The sequence below is a fragment of the Diplotaxodon limnothrissa genome, linkage group LG10 (assembly GCF_057381915.1).
Source record: "Diplotaxodon limnothrissa isolate DT_005_m linkage group LG10, D_limnothrissa_male_GT1.1, whole genome shotgun sequence".
In the NCBI taxonomy this organism is placed as follows: domain Eukaryota; kingdom Metazoa; phylum Chordata; class Actinopteri; order Cichliformes; family Cichlidae; genus Diplotaxodon; species Diplotaxodon limnothrissa.
The window spans coordinates 18,774,347-18,798,019 of record NC_140605.1 but is presented as its reverse complement, the minus strand read 5'-3'; the positions used below and the strand labels follow the sequence as shown (position 1 = coordinate 18,798,019).

Genomic DNA, 23,673 nt, shown 5'->3' with positions numbered 1-23,673 from the left:
TGTTACATTTTTGTGATTTATATCGTTATCGGACGATAGAATTCTTATATCGGGATATGAGATTTTGGTCATATCGCACAGCCCTACTTCACTGCTGCAAATCCAACTGTGCCTGGTAAATCTATTATCAGAATCAGCATTATTGTCCAAGTATGTGTACACATACAAAGAACTGGGTTCTGTTCTCAATATAAACAGAATAGCCCAAAAGAAATGGACACTACAGACATTATCAACATAAAACAATGTGTATCAATGTATTATGTATATAATATACAATGATATGTTGGCCAATAATCTTTGACTTTACTGATGTATTTTTTTTGCCACAAAGGCACAGATAAAAACCAAATTCAAATAAAAACGAAACAGCAAATTTACAAAACAAAGTTCATGTATGCCGTTGCATCTCTCAGATGGACTATAATAAAAGACACACTCTTCTTCAGACTTCACAAAGTTAAAACTTAAGTTTGAGCTGCAAAGACCTGGGGCCCGTTCTTCGTACGTCGCTTACTACATCCAAGATCAAATGACACATCCAAGATCAAATCATCGCGCTAACTCTGAGCTCGCTATTCCGGTTCCCCGAACACACCTGTTGTTGACGATTAGTATAGCTGGATGAAGTAATGTGAGATCACTGGGTGGCCCAACAGGGGCTACGCATCGATAGTAGAAACATTGATCGGCAACCCTTTGATTGGTCGGCGAAAATGTTGAAGGAGCGCGCTCGGTATTCTTCGGCAGCAGAGCAAGAACTCTTGAGTGAGGGATTTTAGGAGTTTCAGAGTCTAATTAAAACGCAAGGGAACACTGCAAAGGCTGCAAAAGCAAGGAGAGAGGGCTGGCAGAAAGTTGCTGACAAATTAAACTCGTAAGTAATTTAATAATAACAATAATAATGGAGTGGATCTATATAGCGCTCTTCAAGGCACCCAAAGCGTTTTACAATGCCACTATTCAGTCACTCTCACATTCACACACTGGTAGCTGTCACAGCTGCCCTGGGACAGACTGACAGAAGCCAGGCTGCCATATTGCGCCATCGGCCCCTCTGGCCAACACCAGTAGGTGGTAGGGTAGATTTATCATATCACACCATATTATCCAATATTATATTACATTATATTATATTACATTATATCCCCTTTCACATTAGAGCCACAACAGGACCCACTAGAACATGGGAACAAGTAAAAGTGAAATATAAGAATATTCTACAGAATGGTAATATTGATCACTTATATTGCTTTTCGTCTCTTGGACAGAGACCCTGAAATAATCTGTTTGTTTGTTTATAACAGCAACCAAGAAAAGGGGCAGCGCAAAAAAAGACAGGTGGTGGTCCTGCACCCCCTCGTCAACAAGTTGGTTAAGTGAATAATACCCTCACGGGAAAATCGATATCTCTCTATGAGCACACTGTCGCGCTGAGCTAAAGGATCCTGTCTGTCCCGCAATATACGTTGGATTCTGAGGACTCTCCTTATCAATCTTGCACCTTCCGCAATGGGTGGCTCGCGTATACGGACAGGACATGGCTGCAACAGGCTTCCCAAATCCACCTTCGCTTTTATAGCCGTGGTCTCTCATCTTGATTACATGAAGTAAATTGCAATTACTACTCTGAAATCTGAATTACATCTGTAATAATCACATACATGTAATAGAATGTTAATAGTACATTTCCCTTTTTTAGGAAATGACCTGTATGTATCTGTGTGACATCAATAAAAGGATCAAGTGCTGCATTATCTTTAGTTACATTGATGTTATTTATTTATGGTACAACAGTGGTAAAATATCGCTGTTGCTTTCGTATACATGAAGCGGAAATACCTGAGTGGCCGCGATCTAATCCTGTTTACATAAAGTGAACCTGCTCCCGAGCAGGTTTACGCTTATGGCTCTGTTGCTATGACAGCAAGTCCCGGATGGGCTTCGAAGAACCGAACGATCCAGGATCACGCAAAATCGTCAACAGTCAAATCCGGCTAACTTACTTAGCGAGGTACGAAGAACGGGCCCCTGATCCCCTCACTGAGGGGTTCATATCAAAACAGCAACAAAAATTTGACAGTGCAGCATGGGTTCAACAGGCACCACAATCATCTTAACACTGCTCAGGTCTGCAAGGAAGACAAAGAATTAAAAAAGAGCAAGGATGGTCATCTTCACAAATCATGCTCAGCTGTTACTTTTGTGATATATGATGTAATTAATATATTTCTCTCATGCTGTTAGTAAATACTTAACTGTGGATGTAGGGAACAATTACAAATTTGAGCATAACAGCTTTCCAACACTGTGACAAACACCCTAACAAGTCAAATAGGAGTGTATAACAGCTACAGCACAAACAGAGCTGAAAATCCAGTAGTAACAGTATCCATTAATTGTGTTTTCATGGTTAAGTTTACATCTCGCCTGGCTCTCACCCTCCCATGCAGCTCCAGTGACATTCCTCCCGTGCCAGCTGGACATTCCAGTCTCCACTTCCCCCCACGATGACCAGAGGTTCTCTTTCAAACCTCACTCAGTGTCTCTATGAGAGGCACCTTCTGGCGTGACCAATCACGGAAGCTCCACTACCCCTACATCTGTCTAAGACAGCCCAATCACCTCAAAGTCACAGGTATTCCAAAACCCTTTAATAGCAGCGCCTGGCCCCACAACACTCTCACTTTCTTCCCTGAGAAGATCACAAGAGCTCCTCAACAGTCAAGAACCTGTATTATCCATTTATCTGTCCTACAGTTTGGGATGTCAAGGCAGTCCCTGAACGTGGGTTTTTCCTAATTTCAGGATTATTTTTTATAATGAGACGGTTCTGTTCATAATTTTTATGGACAGAATTTCTAGGCGCAGCCAAGTGGCGGAGGGCTTTCGCTTTGGTGGCCTCAGAATCTCATCTCTGATTTTTGCAGATGATGTGGTTCTGTTGGCTTCATCGGGTGAGGGCCTCCAGGTCACACTGGAACGGTTTGCAGCCGAGTGTGAAGCAGCGGGAATGAGGATCAGCACCTCCAAATCTGAGGCCATGGTTCTCAGCCGGAAAAGGGTGGAGTGCCCACTCCGGGTCGGGGATGAGTTCCTGCCCCAAGTGGAGGAGTTCAAGTATCTCGGGGTCTTGTTCGCGAGTGATGGGAGAAGGGAGCCGGAGATCGACAGACAGATTGGGGCTGCAGCTGCAGTAATGCGGACGCTGCACCGGTCCGTCGTGGTGAAGAGGGAGCTGAGTGTAAAAGCGAAGCTCTCAATTTACCGGTCGATCTACGTTCCTACCCTCACCTATGGCCACGAGCTGTGGGTAGTGACCGAAAGAACGAGATCGCGGATACAAGCGGCAGAAATGAGCTTCCTCCGAAGGGTGGCTGGCCTCTCCCTTAGAGATAGGGTGAGAAGTTCAGCCATCCGGGAGGGGCTCAGAGTAGAGCAGCTGCTGCTCCACATCGAAAGGAGCCAGCTGAGGTGGTTCGGGCATCTGACAAGGATGCCCCCTGGGCGCCTCCTGGGTGAGGTGTTCCAGGCATGTCCCACCGGGAGGAGGCCCCGGGGCAGACCCAGGACACGCTGGAGAGATTATATCTCTCGGCTGGCCTGGGAACGCCTTGGTATTCCCCCGGATAAGCTGGAGGAGGTGGCTGGGGAGAGGGAGGTCTGGGCCTCTTTGCTTAGGCTGCTGCCCCCGCGACCCGGCCCCGGACAAAGCGGATGAAAATGGATGGATGGATGTTGTAATTATATTTTCATTACATAAATATATTTTTCTGGTAGTAGTTGTCACATTGATGCAGACTGATGCCTTATCAAGCTTATATGCCAAGTACAAGTGTGCTTGTGTTACTATTTGCTAGTTGTCAGAGCTAAGCATTAGTGGTTATGACTACCACTGAATCCTCTCAAGGAAACGCTGACAATGGCAAAGTTAGGGACACAGTCTGCTGTTGCTCAGTCATTTATGGGTTGACCATGTCGAGGAAAGACCTCCATCTCCTCTGCATCACATGTATGGGTGTCAAACAGGCACAACTGTCGCTGACAGAATTGCTGCAGAGTGCAAGCCAAAATCCTGGAACACCATTTGCTAATGTTGGTGGCCTCAAAACCTGGTCCCAATGATAAATCCAGCTCTGCCGGCACTTGAGACCCTGGGGCTGAATTTCCCCCTCTTTTAACCAGTTCCTCGACTCTGAAGGGGAGTATGGAGAAGATAAGAATGACATTAACATGGAATTCATAGATGACAACGGATAAAGATGAGGAGGATGCTATTTGCACTCCTGATCAGTAGCAGCTCCATCAGCGGGGAAACTCAGGCCTTTCCATTTCCCCGTGAGGTTGACCTATATGAGATATACATATATAGGGGTGGCTGTAGCTCAGGTGGCAGAGCAGATCAGCCACTAACCAGAAGGTTTGCATGCCAAATATCCTTGGGCAAGATACTAACCCCATGTTGCTCTCCGATGCATTCATCGGAGTGTGAATGTGTATGAATGTTAGATACTCAGCACCTAAACTTAGAAGAAGTGCTTGTGTGAATGGGTGTGATTGGGTGAATGAATTAGTTGTATAAAGCGCTTTGAGTGCTCAGACAGAGTAGAAAAGCGCTATATAAGAACCAGTCCATTTACCATAACCAGTCCATTTTACAAGGATGTGGCAGTCAGACTGCCCATTAACTAGCCTGGAAAGCTGGATGCCAAGTGGGAGAAGCAGATGCTGGTACATCATCTCCACCCAAATCAAAATCCCACACTCACGTCACCAAGGCCAGCTCTCCCATGTAAAAAAGGGAATATTTCAAAGCCTCCATGTACCAAAAGGTTTACAAGTCAACATCACAGCCTGTCTACTCATCACTGCTTTTGTTACATGTTGAAGTTCAGGGTCTGGCTACTGAGCTGGGGTTGGCATTTGCTCACTGCCTAATTTTGTTGTTCTGTCCTGGGATTTACTCACAATGTTGGAGCCACTCTCAGAACTACCTTTGGACTACATTGACTTAAAGGCACTTCCACTCAAAAATGTCATATTGCTTCCTTTTGCAACGGCAAAAACAACCAGTGATACGATTTATCTAGCCATACTTCCTGTCTGCAGTTTTGCCTCCAACTTCATCGTCATCTCTAAGGTTATCCAATCTACTTATCTACCTACACTGGAGCTACTGGCTATTTGCCTACTGCCATTTTCCAACGACAGCCATGGGCAAGTTCGCTTTGTCCTGTACACAAAAACCAGGAGAACATTTGGTTACCAGTGTAACCTGGTTCTCTGAAAACCAAGCAAGGTATCTCACCAAACTGCCCAACTTGCACATACATGAAGAATGCCTGATACTTGGCCAGTGGGCATTATGAAAGGGATCAGGGGACCCGTGTCCTGGAAGTGATTGGTTAGATTGGTGTCCACAAGGCACTTCCTATATTGAGATCTTTCAGATAATTAGGGTTACTCTGGTAACCAAACGTTCTCCTGGATCACTGTTTCAAGAGTGCTTCAAGTCTCAAGGCTCAAGAGAGCTCTGTTAAAGCCATCTACTAATTCCCTCATATGCCTGAAAACAAAGTGAGGTTGCGCTAGGAAGGATTTATATTGAGATCAAAGTGTAATACTGGTGACAGCTGAAGTGTAAACCTCCTGCATTACATTTCACTTCTAGTTAAGATATTTCAGAAACAGAGAAATCAATCTTGCCCCAAGTTTAATGCCACAGCATTATTACCACACAGATAGCTTGGAAAGATATATTTTTCTTTCTAATAGGCTGTAGAAGGATGTCACCTAACATTTGTGGTGAGAGATATTTTATCTTATAAATTGTGGAGAATAAAAATTACAAATTGGTGTAAGCTGAAAACAGGTTGTGTTTTCATACTTTAGGCAAACCATTTTTATATATAAAAAGCTTTTAACAGCATGCTGCTACAAGCCGCAAATTACATTTTTGAGTGTCTCAGAGTCTGCAATCATGTCAGATTATGGACACAGTAACCTATTCACCACAGATAACTACACATCATCTCGCCACTCATCTATAATCACAGTCAAGTCACTCTCATAGAAGGTGTCTTGCATACACAACCAAGATATGGTTATTCAGGTTATGTTACATGGCAAAAGCCAATCACAGGCCAGCAAATGGCCTGCACCATTATTCAGCATACAGACAACATAGGGTGTGTGCATCCACCAGTGGGAGGTAGGGGAAATAAGGGAGAGTGATGGAGTGGAGAGGGAGACATGAGAGGAGGAGAGGTATGCACCCTCCGCAAAGGGGAGAAAGGAAACTGTGTAGGTGGAGCAAATATGTGCTGGCATATCGGCGGGATGGCGTTGAAGATAAGATGGGATGTCAGAGGGGAAGATTTTTACTTACAGCAGATTCCTGACAGATGAAAGAGAGGTGGGAGGAAGTTTCAGCGTGCTCTCCTCCGGAGGGAGCGATATCCGTCCACAAAACCTGACATTGTCAAAGCAAAAAGCACCTCACACACAGAGACTAGTAAGACAGACAGAAGCAGGGTGTGTGTGCGTGTGGGATCTGGCTTTAACACATGTATGTTTGTGCTAACAGGAGGGAGAGATAGAAGCTGAGAGAGCGCGAGAGAAAGAGAGAGAGCCAAGAGATACAGAGATATTGTACAAGCTGACTGGCTGGTGTGAAAATGGGAGGGGGCCAAACTGTCCAATAGTGTAACAGATGAGCAGAGTGAAGAGGAGATGGCAACAAAGACAGATTTTTTTCCCCCTCCATTTCTTCCTGCTCTCGGTGTCCCTTAACTCTTCTGCCTCTCTTTTTGATTGCGTGTGTAAGGATAATGAGAAATATCCAACAAGCCAAACTGTGAGACAGTCACTCATTGACATGAGGAGAGGCTCTCTTTTTGCATAGAGATGTGGAAGATGAGATGGGAGGACCAAAAATCGCCTGAACCCTGTTGGAAACTCTAATTTAGTTGGACATCAATTTAAAAGAGTGATGAAATGAATTATTAAATGCCATATAAAAGAGAATCAGAGGAAGGTGGGAGGTAGGACATCGTCTTTGTGAGTTATTTAAGAATCTAGAGAAACATAGTGGTGAAGATGGGAAGTAGCGTAAAGAATTTTGACAGGCAAACTGCTGCAGTGTTTCTTGTATGATCCCTATATGTATGGACAGAGCAGGCACCGTTTGCCTCAAAAGTGTGAGTGGAGTGCCTGTGTGCATGCGCCTGGGGGTTGGGACCGAGCTGTCTTCCCATGATTTTTGCTGCAGGAACACTATGTTGCCATGGAGACTGCATCCAGAGCAGCAGAACACGCAGATGGCTGCTCCCTCGCTTTCCCAAACCGTCCAGTTAGCTTTTCATCCCTGACATGAAATTCACAAAAGCTGCACCTTCTGAAATTAAAAGAAAAACCTCCAGGTATGGTTCAATAACTGAAAAATTACAATTTTTGCCAATTTGCATATAATGCATTCAAAGTGTAAATCACTGGTATGCTTTGTTGACGTTCATAATCAAGAACTAAAACAAGATCTTATAGTAAATATAGTGAAAAAGAGTTCATGTTTCACCATCGCTCACCTGTGGCAGAAAACCCAAATTCAGACCAGAATGCAGGGCTGAACAAAACGGTGAGCTTTATTTTAAAGCGGATGATAACGTCCATAAAAGGCAACTAAAGGGTAAATAATCCAGAGGCACTGAATTAACATTCACACACACAGACACACACTGAGGGGTAATCAGGGGGATGAGGCACAGGTGAAACTAATTAGGATAAATCCACAGGGGAAGTAAAAGGAAATGCAAAGCACTGGTGGCAAATGACTACCAAAATAAAACAGGATTTGAGGAATGATAACAGGTAAGGCAGTGAAAAAAAGCACAATATATATGTATATTTTAAGGAGATTTTAAAAAGTGTAAGCTTGTGTGAATTAAAAATAAAAAGGTATGTTTATAAATGTGTGCACATATGTAATTGATCTGTGATTACAGAAACACGTCTGGTTTTTAATCAATTGATTATTTCTCCTTTCTTTAAAAGCAGCTCCTATAACAGCACTTAAGTCCCCAACAAATTTGCCTAAGGGGACAGTAAAGTATGTTGTATCCTATCTCATTTCTCCAGGTTTGTTCCAAAGAACTGAACCACAATTAACTGAAAGCACCTTCAGCACACCTAGAGCTAATACTGGAAACAGTCAAAAGCCAGATGACCTAAGAGCTCTGACTGGGTTAGGAAGAGTGAGCACGTCAGAAATCTACTGTGAGGCCGACCAGGGGCAGATCTAGAGGAATTCTTTTAGGGTGACACAAGGGTGGCATGGAAATCAGATGGGATGGCAAAATCAAAGCCATTTTGTCACACATATGCAGGTATTACATTCTGTAATATGTACTACACATGGTTAAAATACATCAACTGCAGCAGGTATACACATGTTTCATATAATCATAGTCTGTAACTTTCTTATGGGTTTTAACCCAAATGACTAAACATTTCAGTTACACAAAAAAAATGTGACCTTGTTGAAATCTGAATTGCCCACGGTATTAATTCAAAATGTGCTCTTGCACAGTTATTGGTCTCAGTTGTAGCTATGCTCAAATTCCTAATGCCAGCTTATTTTGATTCATATGCAAAACTACTGTGGCACTAGGGGTGGCACATACCACCCCATGCCACCACAGTAGATCTGCCCCTGAGACAAACCATTTGGGGCTTTATTAACCAACAAAAAGGAAAGGGAATTCTACACTGTATTGGGAGCCAATGAAGTCCTTTCAGTACTATTTTTTAGTAGTGTTTTCTTTCTTTCTTTCTTTCTTTCTTTTGCCTCACAGCAACAAGAGGAATTGTGACATGTGGCATAAGTCTTTATGTGTTGTCCAAACACAAAACAAATACACATCAACAGGCATGCCTAGGGTCCCTTTTTATGTGGGGCAACACAATATTTTTATTCCTTGTCCCCCTAAACTACATCTTGAGCCAATGTCCCGCATTTTGACTGGTTGGCTCTGAAGAACATACACTTTTCTGAAGTCTGACTATTACCCAGAGTATATTAAGGGATGGCCTTTTATTATAGCCAGAAGAAGGTCGCCCTGTCTATTGCCATATTTATAAGGGAAAGTTACAAGTCACCAAAAAGTCACAACCTTTCCAGATTTTGTTAATATGATGAAAACTACCACATAGAAAATGAAACTATTATATTGTTATTTGGCTTTTTTGATAATTATTTTTCAGATTTGCACACAGGGAAAATAAGGTGTCAAGTCAATCAGTATGTGTGTGCCATAATTGGATAACAACAGCTAAAACTGTTGGTTATGGCTCAAAAAAGGCATACCACTTTATGGATACTCTAAAGTGAAGCCTAAAAGACAATCTAGGTCAATCTAGGCATGCATATCTTTATATTAAGCGAGAATTTCTGTGCAAAACTAATGTGATGGATACTTTAATAGACATGCAAAACATGTCCTCTCTGTCAATAGTGCTGCTTCTAAAATGAAATCAAAAATGACTGAAAGTAAATTTGCCTTTGAAGTTGCAATAAAAAATAAATTACCAGAGAAGATATTAATATTAATTGCATGCTCCAACACTGACATTTACCCAGTTAATCAATGAGCCCTGCACTGCTGGAGCTCCCTGATGCTAACACCCATCTCACCAGCGAACAGCCTAATGTGAGTAACCACTTTCAGCCCTGTGCAGGATTATTTATATGTGACTAATGGATATGACTGCTTTAGGTTACAGTGATGGCAACAAATGATGTATCAGAACATTAAAAAAAATATAGTGATGATAAAAATAAAAACAAAATGTGGTCAAAGGGGAAAACACACACATACACAAAATAAGTTGTTATATGAATTGTATGTACTTACCCGTCCATTTTGCAATGTACAGTCCGGCTGCTAATAAATGACAGCAGGTAAGTGTCCAAAATTATTTTCCACCTGGATGGAGAATAACCGGGATTAGCAACAAACCCGCATAACTCAAAGCAAACAAACCAAGCACCTTCGACATTACGTTTGAGCGATTCACCCACTCCTTTAGATTGTGTAGAGTTCAACAACACAATATGTCATGTGCACTTCACCATAGATTGCATTACTTTTGTCAAAAGCATGAATTTTAAAACTTTTATTTTGTGGATTCCTCTGTGGCTTGGCACCCTATGATTAACCTCGGATAAATTGCGCCATCTACTGAAAGATTTGGACCCTGCAACGCGTTCATATTTAATATGGATATCGATGAATTGTTTTATATGGTGGACGTACATGCTGTGCAAAACCCCCCCAAAAAACCCATAAGACCATAAACCGACAAAGTATCTTACATGAGATCTCAAATTTTGGTAAAATCAGAACAGCTATGGTGTAAATACTTTTGGTTTGAAAGTATTTACAAAGTAAAACACGTGTGATGATTTTGGTATGTGAGAAGCACGCTGAAACTTTCAATAAAGAAACTATTTCTCAGTGATTAATGAGATAAACGTTCGGCACGGATAGACAGGGAAATAAAATGCGCAGACATAACCGTCGACACACAGCCACATGAGCACTGGTGTCTGGCTGGCCATCGCAGAGACCTCGTGGCGCAACGGTAGCGCGTCTGACTCCAGATCAGAAGGTTGCGTGTTCAAATCACGTCGGGGTCATATCTATTTCTTCTTTCACACGCTTGCAATTTGCCTTAAATTTGCCAATTATAGCGGAACAACAATACAACCAAGGTGTCTTAACGCTGAACGTGTTAATTCCTTTAAGAATGCGTTTACGCTGACCGTCTACCGACAGTACCTCCACGCGAGTCCAGTTAATTTTATTAATCTGAGTTTTAAAAAATCTGAATGAACCATCATAACCTGTCAGAGTAACTTCACATCAGTTTAGCACCGCATTAAAATGTACACGTATGTGGTGATAGCCACGGAGGCTGAGGAATGGTCTTCAACCAGAAACACAGTCCTGTTTCCCCGTGGTTAGACACGAGAGCCGAAAAGCTTAACCATTCCTTTCCCCCTGTAAAGCAGAGGTGCATCACAGAGGATCCCTGACTTGAAGTCACATTAAAGGTTAAAGTCTAATGTGCTGTTCTGAAAACACGCTTGAGTTAATCACGAGTGGATTCTTAGTGGTTTTCCTGTCCAACCTCAAATCTAAATGGAGCACTTTGCAAACAGTCTAACTCCTCTAACTATTACTACACTAGACACACAAACAATTTTCAGCAGAATATATTAAAACAACACCTGTCCACAGACTAAAATCACTTTCCTATTATGTTGTAATACATTATATTAATATGTTTAGTGTTTATCTACCTTTTTGGTCCAAACTCCAGTCCCCACATTTAACAAAACAAACATCCAGGGTGGTCACCTTATTTGCTGGAAGTCTTGTGTTCCTTGGTTGTCCTCTACATTCCCTTTTAGTTTTCTGTGTTATGAAGACAATGACTCCCTCTCTCCTCTCAAATGTTCCTCTCTGCTTAAATGCTTCATCACAAAACAAGTTGAAAGTCTCCCTCCCTCTCTCACTTCTCAGTCCAAGTTTCCCCCTCCCCACCTCCCTTCTCATCTTTCACTGGGACACACTAAACTCCGAACACTTCATTAGCATGGCCCTGGTGAGAGTGCAGCTTGGCTAAGACAGCAGGTCACCTCTTGTCCTAGGGAGTTGACTCACATGAGACAGACTCACTGTGCTCAACAGTCTATCACAATGGTCCGATTGTACACTGGAGCGCTAGTTTTACATCAGACAGGCCAGTTGCTGCTTATGTACCGCTCCTTTAATTTCATCTCCACTTAATGTAGTAGCCTATGCTCTGAAAGTAAGCACCTCTGACAAAAAGAGCTTTTTACATGCTTATAGCCACAAATTTGTCAGACCAAGTAGTCCAAATCTTTCCAAAACTCCCTATTCACTCTACCCTTTAATTTGAAATGCCAGGCAACTGCAAATGTCCACACGGAGCACTTGCTGGTGGGAGGGATGGATGTGGGAGGCCAAAGAACAGTCAGAAAGGAGCTTGTATGAAGCAGTTTGTTCCAGGATGCATTATTATACTGTGAGCTCAAAATGGCTGTAAACAAACCCTGTAACCCAAGCAACAGCACTGAATGCCTCTTTTTATCCAAAATCTTATCTACTGCTGAGCAGAGACACCAGGACAGCATGAGGAGCTCAACAGCAATGTGTCCTCAGCAAAGGCTCATTTTAGTTACTACAGTCAGGAGTAGGGCCCCCAGGCAAGACCGTCCTATGTTTTTAATATGATAATAAGGTTGCAGAAAAGCTGGTTCATCTCAGGGCCAACGTAGAGACGGGCAACAGCTCACACTCTTACATGATCGAATACTCATGTCTTTTCTAAAGAAGTTGGCTTTTAAGTTGAGATTCAGTCTCCCAGAATGGAGGTAAGCTGCTTCTGCTCAGCTGAGAATCATTAAAGTGACGATTGGGAGTCAAAGAATTAAAACAATCATGGATTTCAAAATCCGTACCAATTTTCAGTAATATAAACTTTACTATGAAATTATCTGAGCATACAACTCTTTACTTTCTCCTTTTGCCAAATTTTTCCAAGTAACCTATATTTGAAAATGGAACAATAAAACTGGAAATTCTGTTTGTGGTGTGCGACCCCAGTATTTTTAGTGGCCCAAAAAATGGCCTACCCTATGAAACAGTTCTGGAGGAGCCCCTGACTACTGTGTGAACTAAAAGCATAATTGATATACCTCAAATCCAAGGCTTACTCATTAAGTAAAAAGGACTAAAGAAATAATGAGGTCAAAGGCTAACTGGAAACTGAGCAGGTATCACCAAGATGAAGTTACCCTCAGTCAGACATCCAAGAAAGTCACAACAATAGCATATGAGACAACAATTTAATTTGAAAAGTTATTTACCATTTGAGTACAGCCAATATTACAGATAAAAATTTAAAAGATAGAATGTCAGCCTTTATTTCATACAAAAAGGACAAAAAAGTGAGGAACCTGTTGCGATTTTTGAATGTGGTTAGTCTCAAAAATCAAAACCTTCAGTTCAAAGCAAGTCCATGTTTGCCTTGTTTCCACTGAAGGGTAAAACCATAACATAAAAAAGACAGACAGTTTTTAACAAAAAAGGCAAAGCTTGGTTTCCATCTCAAAAAAAAAAAAAAAAAAAATTCTTATATTAAGTACTTGAACCTTTGAAATTTTGCTCTTCCAAATCACTGGGTTTTGCTTCTGCCTCCAATACGCCTGAAGAAGGATATAAATCCAGACGTGCTCACCTGCCCTTCTGCATTATTCCCAGCCTTACTAATTCCAGTTTCCTCTTTTGTTACACTTTCCGTCCTTGAGCCAGAGGAGAATGACCTTTGAGATGAGTGTTTCTGCAGCAGGTCTCCCAGTTGGAAGCCAGATGGAGGGGACTGCACAGCTTCATCAACAGAATGAGACCTGTAGGTGGTACCCTGCGACAAACTTCTCCGATTGGGGCATTCAGGAAGAAAACCAGAACCCCTAGATGGAGACATCTCACTGACAGATTTGGGTGCATCATTGCCCTCATCGCTCTTCCACACACCATCATCAAGGTTGTCGCCACCATATGTGGATGACAGCCTGCGTTGGTGGGCTGGTCTGTTTCTCTGGGGGCTGGTTTTCTGAGTGCAAGTAAAAGGGCTCAGGATAGTCCACGGGGAGCTCACATCCCCATTGCTGGCAAAGAAGTAGTCTCTGGTCCTAGGCCGAGGTGTTTTTGGAGTAGCAAGTGTGTCTTGCTCTCTCTGCAAACGACAAGGAGTACCTGAACCTCTCTCACAGTTGAGGCTTTTTGTGTTTTTTTGGTAGCAAAGCACATTCAGAGAGATCTTTTCCATCTTCTCGGCTTCTTTGTTTTCCAGTTTTGTCATGTCTTTATCCTCTTTTTGTGCTTGGAATGGTTTCTTATGACCATCTTGGTTAGAACGGGGACTTTGCTCAGATGTTTCTACTGATGAATCAGTCCGGGAAGAGCACTCCGAGGGTGACCCTTCGATTGGGGGCAGTGCATTCTTTCTGCATCTGGCCAAACCTTCTGGGACTGTAGACAGAAAGTTGTGCAGGGCCGACTCCAGGCTTGACGACTCACCATTGGGTCCTGATGCTGTGGATCGGCGTTTAGGTGCTATACGCATGCTCTCCTTCCGCTTGTGCCGCCGCTCTGCTTCCTCTCGCTCTCGGTTTTCCTAAAGCAGTGAAGAGAGAGGGTATATTTAGGAAGATACAACTCAGCAGCTTAATGCAAAGAGTGCAAGAGCACAATTTTGCATGTCAAGGCAATTCAAAGTTCTCAACATTAAACCCTCAGGTTTAAAATTTGAAAATTACAATACACCTTTAAAATCAAAGTTTTATTTATTGCCCTGATGAATCTTCATTGGTTAATATTTTTATTGCACAAAATTACATTCTTACCTGCACAGCTGTGTCAAACCTCTTGCAAAATGAGTGAAAAATAGAGCAGCACTCCTCTAATTTAAAGGTAGATGGGTCTTCACAGAAATATTCAGCAACAGCATTGCTCACAGATTTTAACTCCTGGAGAGAGGACTCCACTTCTGCAAGCTTGGCCTCAGCCCTCTAAGAAGTTATTCAGAGATTTTATACATTACAAAATAGTCAATCTTAAATTGAGCCATTTAAAAAAGTAAAATAAGAAGAGAAATCTTTACAATTAAAAACGTCTCCATTTGTTGTATGAGGCCAGGATGTCTGCTGCTGTACAATTTCACTTCTTTGATCTTCTTGACTTCCCTCTCAAAATCTGAGATGACCTCCTCTTTACAAATCCTTTGGTAGCATTTGCACATTTGTGGAAAAAAAGTGACATCGTCAGTGCAGAACTATTCACCGATTTTCTATAAACAAACGATGTGACAGCAATTAAACTGACAATGAAATGACAGGATATGAAGTGATAACCACCTTGATGCCATCCCAATATGTTCAAGCTGGTTGGGAAAGGTCAGTAACTCAGAATCAATGTATTCTGCTTGCTGTGGGTGAGAGATAAGGAGTAAGAAACAAAAATAATGCTGCGGGATAAATCTGTTAAATAACTGTTTAGATCTGAGGATGACAGAACATCAGTCAACTGGGCTGACTAGTGAGAGTTAAAGGCTTTTTAGATAAGCAAAAGATCTTCCCAAAATTCATTCATTGTGATTTAATCAAAATGTGAATCCCTCCATTTCCAGGATCCTCCTCACCTTGGCAACGTAGTGCATGAGGTTCATGCCTGGCTTGTTGGCCTTTGTGTCTGCCAGCTTAAGCAGAGAGGTCATCCTAAAGCCAATAACATTGGAATTGTGACCACCCTAAATAATAAATGAACAATAAGTAAAATAGCTATGAAGACCTGGGGGGAAAAAAATAAACATACATATACATATGTGTAAAAGTGTAGAAAAATACCAACAGCGTTCATGTAGTTCCCGGCTTTTAATACCAGCCGAATGACTGAGTGGAGGTCATCACAGTCCAACAGTTCTGAGAAAATAATGGGGAAGAAAACTTAATTTAACCATCAAAATAGACAGGTTGTGTAATTCTAGTAGAACTTGATAAGTCAGCTCAATGTGTGTAAAGTATTACCATTAGCTGCTTTGGACATGACGCCAACTGAGTTCTTCACCTCCTCCATTAGAGGAAAAAATTCCTCCCTTAGCACCATCATTTTCAACCGTTCCTCATAGCTAAAGCCAAGAAACAAATAACTGCATTAGCTGTTGTAATTTTGTTTTTCTAAACCCATTATTGAGTGTGGAGAAACATTTTAAAGGGAACACTTCAAAATTAGACATATGGAAAATTGGCAGAATTATAAAACGACATCATACAAAAGACAAACAATCCGGTTTATGTTTAAACTGTCAGCACGACTATGAATCAAAGAGCTGGTATGTGGCAAAATGTTAAATATTTCAAACAAAGCTTATCTGAGATCTCAAGCAACATTTCTTTAATATGCAGTCAAATATTTCACAAATGTGTGAGTTACACCACCCCAAAAAGGACAAAAATAAATAAATACTGAAAACCCTGCTTTAGAAAACTCCATACGCACCCTGGTACTTTGACCAGCTGGACCATAAACTTGTCAGCCTCAGCCAAAACAGAAAGGTTTCCACTGAACGACATCAGCAGTTTGACCTGTGCAATCACACGAGTGTCAGTAAACAAGGATAATATTCATGCCAGTTGGAGATATTACAAGAAAATTATTTGGAATGGCCAAATAAAATGCATCTGATAATGAACATACTGTCACAAAATTATATTTTAATAAAATTAACAGCCTCAAAGAAAAACATTTATATTTCAGAAGGCTACTCAGTCTGGCATTACTCATGTAAAAATACTTTAAATAATCATTAAGTTAATATTATGCACAGATGACCAAAGCTAAAAAAAACAAAAAAGGGAAGCAATGGTGGGAGCTGCTGTTACCTCACTTTCCTCTGGCAGCAGCTTACAAAGCTCTTTCAACTTCCCATTTCCAAACCGGAGCCAGTTCCCTTGATAAATGTCCTGCACAATTTCTGTCACAGGCCTGTGGAGGGAGACAAAAAGTCAGCAGTGACAAGACTGACTCAGTTCTTGCCATATCGGCGTGACCTATTAAATACAGTGCTGTAGAGTTATCGCAGTTTTCCATTTTCCATGCTGCCACTAGTTTACATTTATCTCAAGACAACGTGAAAACCGCAAAGACTCGCTTCCCTCAGTTATCCACACTGCTGGTGAGAAGTTTCTTCTACAGTAGCACTGGTTGTAAACCCTTCAAGTGTAACCAAGAGACACAGTTAGGCCCATAAATATTTGGACATTGACAGATTTTCAGCCTCGTCACATCATTAAGGTTTTAAAAACTAAAGCTGAAAAAATAAACAAATAAACAGCCAACAATGTAGTTCAAATATAAAGACTAAGGTTTTGGGGGGGACAAGACTGGATGTCTGACACTGAGAATCATCTGCCTTTGACAGTCTGCATTATAATACCTGTAACTAATTTTCCTAAATCTTGGTAAATAAAATATTAACAGTTAAACTAACAAAAACTAAACATTTTTAAACCATAGAAAAACTTAACCAAACCCCCCAGTCTGGAAACCAACTGAAACTAAAAACCAATGAGAAGGAAAGGAGAAGAAAAAAATACATAATAATAAATAAAGCACTATGTGAGCAAAGTGCACACTTAGCTTAAATTCAAGAGTTTGACAAAGATAATGCATTCATGTTTGATGGCAGGGGAGCACCAATGTTAACCATTTTGGATGATTCACTTCCATCCATACAAACATTTATGCACAATTTAGGAGTAAAAATAAAAATTGTTCAAATACTTCAGGTCCTAACAGTAGACCATAACTGATAGAAATACTAAAACTGTGAATTCAGGAAGATTTGTAGTCAAAAGGTTGTATGTAACAAATTTCTGATTTTACAGCGAGCTTAATAGTATACGTGCAATAGCAGTAAATGACAACATACAAATAGCTTTATGAAGTCACTACCAGACAAAAGCAGAAACCCTTTTAATTTGACTGAGATGGTAACGCTGACGACATTACAGCATTTAGCTGCCGACAGACATTGAGCGGTAATTTGTTATTCAAAGTGAGAGCCAATTGAACTTTGGACTGAAGGTGACAACCATCTTGATATGAAGCAAACTGACACCAACTGCTAGCCAGAGTGATAATTTCAGAAACAAAGGTACACGTGCAAAAACAAAAGGCAACTCATCACTGCTCAGAGGGCCCCAAAAAAAAAAAATCAGCTGTCACACAATGACACAGCTCACCCAGCAACACAGACCAGAAACTTAATGAGGAGTTGTTAAAGAGGAACTGTGTGAAGGCAAATACGATGATAATCCCTCATAGCAAACACATCGAGCATGTTCCATCATCTCTGTTGAGCCTCACTTACTTTGCAGTATGCTTCCCTCCAATTTAGATATGAAAGTGTGTCATAAAAGTTTTTAAAAAGGCATTGCCCTTACTGTTAGTGCTAACATCTTTCATTGAAGGTTACATTTTATTTCCATTTATTTACATATGGTTAACTAAGATAAAGAGCTTGTCAGCTGGAAGATGATTAGCATAGCGGAAGTGACTCATGCGTCAAGATCCGCATTTCTGACTGCGTTTGATGTTAAAAGCACTGCCCCGACCACCGCTTCCTGTAGTTACTCAATTTAAAAGACAATTTAGTTCTTGTTGTGTTATCGTCTTCAAATGGTGCACTGCAATGCTCTTTCACTGCCATTTTAATCATGTTCTTTTACTTTTAAGCAGTTCTTTTCATCACTGGTATCATGTGTCGCTACACTTCAGCAGCATCATTACCTCTTAAAATGCCTCAGGAAGATTCCGATATTCATACTTCTTTTGGAGTCGAGAATTGTGACCTAAAGACAACAACGTCACACACAAATGTAAAAACAAAATACATATTCAGATAAGAGGAAAAGTGGATAATCTATACAAGGCAAAATAGTTTTGGAGGAAGCTGAAATGCTTTCAGAACAGTTTCACTTCTGCCCTCAGGACTTGATTAGCTGGAACTTTTCTAAAATTACTTCCCATGTCTGTTAATCACTTCCCTTGCTTGTTCCTTCTGTGTTTTGTGGCCATAATAATTTAGAGCATCTGCATCAGGTACAATGAACCCTTTACCTGAGGCTCCTGTGGAAGGTGATCCATGCCATCACATTTCTTCAGGTTTGTTGAAGTGCACAGTGAGGCCCGTTTGTCTACGTGACTGAACAATTCCTCCATGCTCCGAATATCAAGCACCAGGTCCCTCTGGGGCCGACTAGATGTCCACACATTCAGTTTGCCCAGGACACGCTGGCTGGGAATAGTATCCCAGTTCAGCTTTTTCATGGAACGTCTCTGAATGTTGCGAGACCCGAAAGAAGAGGAATGGACAGGTGGGGGAGGTGGCGGTGGGGGTGGTGGGGGAGGTGGGGGTGGGGGTACTGGAGATACAGTTGTAACATGCATGGCAGGAGGCTCAGAAGGCGCTGACAGAGGAAGAGAAGACGAGTCTGGAGGTGAACAGTTGGGAAGAGAAGCCGATTTAAAAATCAGCACTCCCTCCATCTGTTTGTCTCTAATCCAGAGATGATGGAAGTGTCCAGCAGCAGACAACTCAGACCTGATGGAAAATATAATTCCATATATATGAGAGAGAGAGTCAATTGGTGATTCAGCAAAATATCAAAGAAATTCTGTCCAATTAACCTTTGCTTCATGTATAAAATATTGTCCTTAATTATCCAACTAACTCACTAACACCAAATATCAGTAGGCAAAAGCGGAGTATTTCTCATTTAAAAGAAAGAAAAAAGCGGAAGATGCAACAGATCTAACGGTAATTAACTATAATGCTTACCTGGTAGTGGCATATGGTCATTCAGCCGTCGAATATAAAAGTTGTCACAAGCGAAAAGCCACTCTGACAATTTCCAGAGTCGCACTTGGCAACTAAGCGACCAAAGCAAGCTGCCAACAGCTTGCCGTTAACACGTCAGACTAACTCTTCGTCACAAAAGGCAGCTTGATGAAAGAGAGAGGCACTGTAACGGGACACTACATTATGTGAAAAACAAACAAAAGAAATCATTAATTTAACTCACCTTTTGCTTTTAAAACGTCGCTGTTAAACAAATCCTCTGACGTGATCCTGCCGCGTGCTCGGACATACTCAGCAGTGTGTATCACGAACAGCTGTCCCAGGTGCAGGTGTTTCCACCAATTAAAATTCAACTCATTTTCCCCCCACAGTAGGGAACGCCCTTCTGTGGAGAGGCGAGAGAAGATGGGTAGCCTAATTGCTTCAAACGCCAAGAAGAACTGTATTAAAACAGGTTAAGTGCATTTATTAAACATGTTTTTTTTTCCCATTAGGCATTACGTAGGTGGTCAGGAGAAAACAGCTGCTTGTTAATGCTTTTACAAACCAACCAATGTTAGATAACCAAATCACCACCATCAAAGCTAATTCAAAAAATACATTAATGATGTTGAATTCAATGAAAGTCGCAGTTAACTTATTTATGGACGTACATGTTTATAAGCCATCCCTTTCATTTTTACTCACCGTGATTTTTTTTTTTTTTTTTTAAATACTTTGTTTTAAAATCGTCACTCCGTTTTGACCTCGTTCCTTTGCTGAACGCAGGCAGTCTGACAAACAGCAGTCACAGGTGCGGGAAGCTCCTCCACCAATCAAATACAAGCCGATTTCCATGTGGGAACGCCCACTGTGAATAGGTAAAGGAGATTGGTAGGAGTTGGTGATCAACAAGGCCAGACTATTTCTAACAGTAAGGTTAATTGAAGGATGTGTTTGTTATATACATTGACATCATGAATGATATACAGTACTGTTCAAATGTCTTGAGCCACCCCTTATTTCTTTATATTTTACTTCTAAGGAGCCGGACTTTCTTCAGATGTTTTAAAAGGAACTTGACAAAACGTTTTCCAGACTTTCTGAAGGTTTTTCAAAGTTTTGTTTTAGACATTGGCTGCTTTTTCATTCATATTCAGTCCAGTTCTTTTTAAGCCACTTAACACTGACCTCTGTATCATTCAAGCATTAAAAAGGGACCAAACCAAGGGATAACGTTGTCTACACCACAGATGTCAACCCACTTTGATCTTATGTGGGCTGGACGAGTGAAATCCCCCTTTCTGTAAGTATACATAATTTTAACTAACCATCTAATCAATCAATACTATAAGAAAAAGAAGCACAATTCAGACAGAATGTCTGACTTTTTCCACATGATAAAAAAAAATGATACTGTAGTAACGAGTCTGTCAGCTTGACTCTTTTGGCTTAAATTGGAAATGTGTAAAACATCACTTAATGACTTTGGTGTAGTATGAACAGTCATGGTCTTTATCAGTAGGAAAAACAGTAGAACTTGTAACAGTTAAGTCCTCTTTCACATTTTCCAAAATCATCTAAATTGGAGCATTTGCTGGGCCCATTCTAGCCAAGCCTTAACAGAACACTTGGCAAATAATGATTTTTAAAATGTACTCTGTACACTTTACTAGCAGTTGGTCACAAAAGCACATTTATTCTGTTCTTTAGACGAATCTACAAAAAAAACCCACCAAAATTAACAGTTTTACACATAAAACTGGGACTAAAAAAACCCATTAAGAGTTATGAACCAAAAACTTGACCTATATCATGGTGTGCAGTGTGTTCTTTAAAAAAAAAAAAGAAACAAACAAGTGTCATCTCTTTAAAAAAAAAAAGATTATATATTATGTATAAAAAAATTATAATTCAAGCTCAGGTCCTCTACCAGAAGCCTGGGAGCTTCAGGGTCCTGTGCAACATCCCACAGGAGCTGCAAGATACATCTGGCCCTTTAGTGCCCTCTGCCAAAGCCTCATCAGAAATGGTGTCAGTGGAAGGGTGCCTGTAATTCTTTGGGTAACTTTCAATAATTTGCTGTACCCATCTCCACATTTCTATCAAAATATAGAGAAATGATAGGTGGATCAAGACTTGCACAGTAGTTTAGGCAACTCTGAGAAAGAATCCAACTGTAGAGCAATTTCAACAAATGATGGTTAAGGTACTTCCTGAATACCTGGTTATTAAAGTTTATTCAGCCGATTCCAGAGTTACTTCTTCATCTACTTTCAGGAAGTAAACAAATGCACACACACTCTTAGTGCAACACAAAACAGAATAAAATGAAGACAAAGCTTTTGAAAATGTGTACTTTTAATTTCAGTTCCCTTGGGGTGGGGTAGGACTGTTCAGGTGTGAGTGAGGAATGAAGGCAAAATATCACATCAATCCATGACACCACTTCATTTATCATCATAAATATTTTGTCTGCAATCATCCATACAGTACAATACACCAGCTCAGCCTAGAAAACATTGATTGTACACAAATAAAACATCTCATTTTATAAATCTTGATCTTTCTCGACAACAATCTAGAGGACTAGCGAGGCTGCTAGTAAAAGTTACTTCAAATGTTTTCCACTTTTCACACAGTTGGTGTTTTTTCCCCAAACTTAGGGGAGGATTTACCACAGTGAAACAAAACCAAATCCTATTGCCATTCAGTCTGGTGTAAGGGTTAGGAATATCAAAAGGACAGCTTTTGGAAAAGAGGAGTCACATCTTGTTAATATTGCTTCGTGATGGTCAAACAGACCAGCAGCTGGCCAGTGAAACTGCAGTTTTAGCCACGAGAAAGGCCAGGGTCATGCTGAACGACTTCTTTAGCCAAAACTCATAAAATTCAGGGGGGAATAAAAAACAAAAAAAAAACCAGAAGCCAAACAAACTTTAGAATTTCACCATTTGCTTTTCTAAGCTGTCTTTACGAGTACACATTTAAAGTGAAATGTTGTGGATTTTGCTTCAGTCGTTTCCAAAATTGAAATCAACAGACGTAGTCCATGCGAGCTAGCGCGCAGAAGGCAAAGAGCACAACATCAGTGAGAGCGCACATATCTGCACCTATACTTTGCTGTCTGTCATGCAAATGCAGGGACAAGAAGCTAGAGAAGTCACCCATTAACTGATGGAGGTTTCGTGGAGCACTCCCATCTGTCACTAGAGGCTACCATGAGTTAAATGCAGCATGGTTAAACATTCACTACATTAGGTTCTCCCTTCAAGTTGACAGAGGTTTGCCACGTCACTTTCTAAATTTAGAGGTTGTTTTGAGTAGCTCAATTACAGATTTGGTTTGGTAAAGGAATTCATTTCAGCATGTCGTCTGCAAAATGTCTTAAACTGGATAATTTTGTGTACAACACGTTGAATTCAAAATATAATAAACGTGATACAGTGATGATTAAAAGTTCAACATGTGCTATATTTTAATTGTCAACGACTGATGATTGTTTACTACTATAACAATGTTTACATTAAGAAAACACAGATGGATCATTAGTGTTATTACATCCAACCCCAACCACTAATCACAAGAGGTTTAAATATTAGTATGAGTTATATCAGACAGCTACAGTAATCTTCAGTATGAAGAAAGGTAACTATAGACGAATGTGTTCTGCTTCAGGAGGACTGAATGATATGACCCAATAACATGCCCTTGTTAACGTTAAAAAGATAAAATAAAAATCAAAAATGCACATATTAATGTACCATGTGCAAATGTAAAAGAGAGTGAAATTTATTATTTCCGGTTAAGTGAATCCAGTCAAGTTTGCTTGAAATACCCATCTCTCACAGGGATGCTCCAGGCTTAACCAATGTAAACATATTAAGTCCTGTCATTCAACAAACAGGCCTCTCTCTTCTCTTTGGGAAAATAAAATAAAATTAGTAAAGACTTGAACCAGTATGACTTTGGAAAGCTGTGGAATCGTCAACGATTGTTGCATATAAGATTCAAAGTCAAAGGATTTTCATGTTATGAGTAAAAATTACAGACCGAGCACTGCGGTGCTTGTAATCCAGAAGACCAGCACATATTGTCCCAAACAGCAGACCTTCCTTCACTTTAAACACGAGACATACAGTACAGCTGAACAGATGGAAAATAATTAAGAAAAAAAAGGAGATCAGA

General features: G+C 40.7%; 2 protein-coding genes and 1 non-coding gene across 3 annotated transcripts in view; 1 reads left to right on the top strand and 2 right to left on the bottom strand.

Moving 5' to 3' along the window:
- Positions 1-6,426, bottom strand: part of trim3b (tripartite motif containing 3b) — a 29,338-nt gene extending 22,912 nt beyond the window's left edge. The window contains exon 1 of the mRNA XM_085364539.1: positions 6,389-6,426. The gene's annotated coding sequence lies outside the window, so the exon portion shown is untranslated. The remainder of the gene's footprint in view (positions 1-6,388) is intronic.
- A 4,195-nt stretch (positions 6,427-10,621) lies between these two features.
- Positions 10,622-10,693, top strand: trnaw-cca (transfer RNA tryptophan (anticodon CCA)). Its single transcript has one exon. It is a non-coding gene; the product is annotated as a tRNA-Trp (tRNA).
- A 2,530-nt stretch (positions 10,694-13,223) lies between these two features.
- fhdc3 (FH2 domain containing 3) lies at positions 13,224-19,193 on the bottom strand. Its single transcript, XM_085363815.1, is given in 12 exon segments — positions 13,224-13,265; positions 13,267-14,262; positions 14,492-14,656; positions 14,749-14,866; positions 15,002-15,072; positions 15,286-15,393; positions 15,495-15,565; positions 15,671-15,771; positions 16,143-16,228; positions 16,526-16,628; positions 18,435-18,496; positions 18,765-19,193. Coding segments are annotated over 12 exon segments (2,352 nt in total).
- Between the last annotated feature and the right edge of the window lie 4,480 nt (positions 19,194-23,673).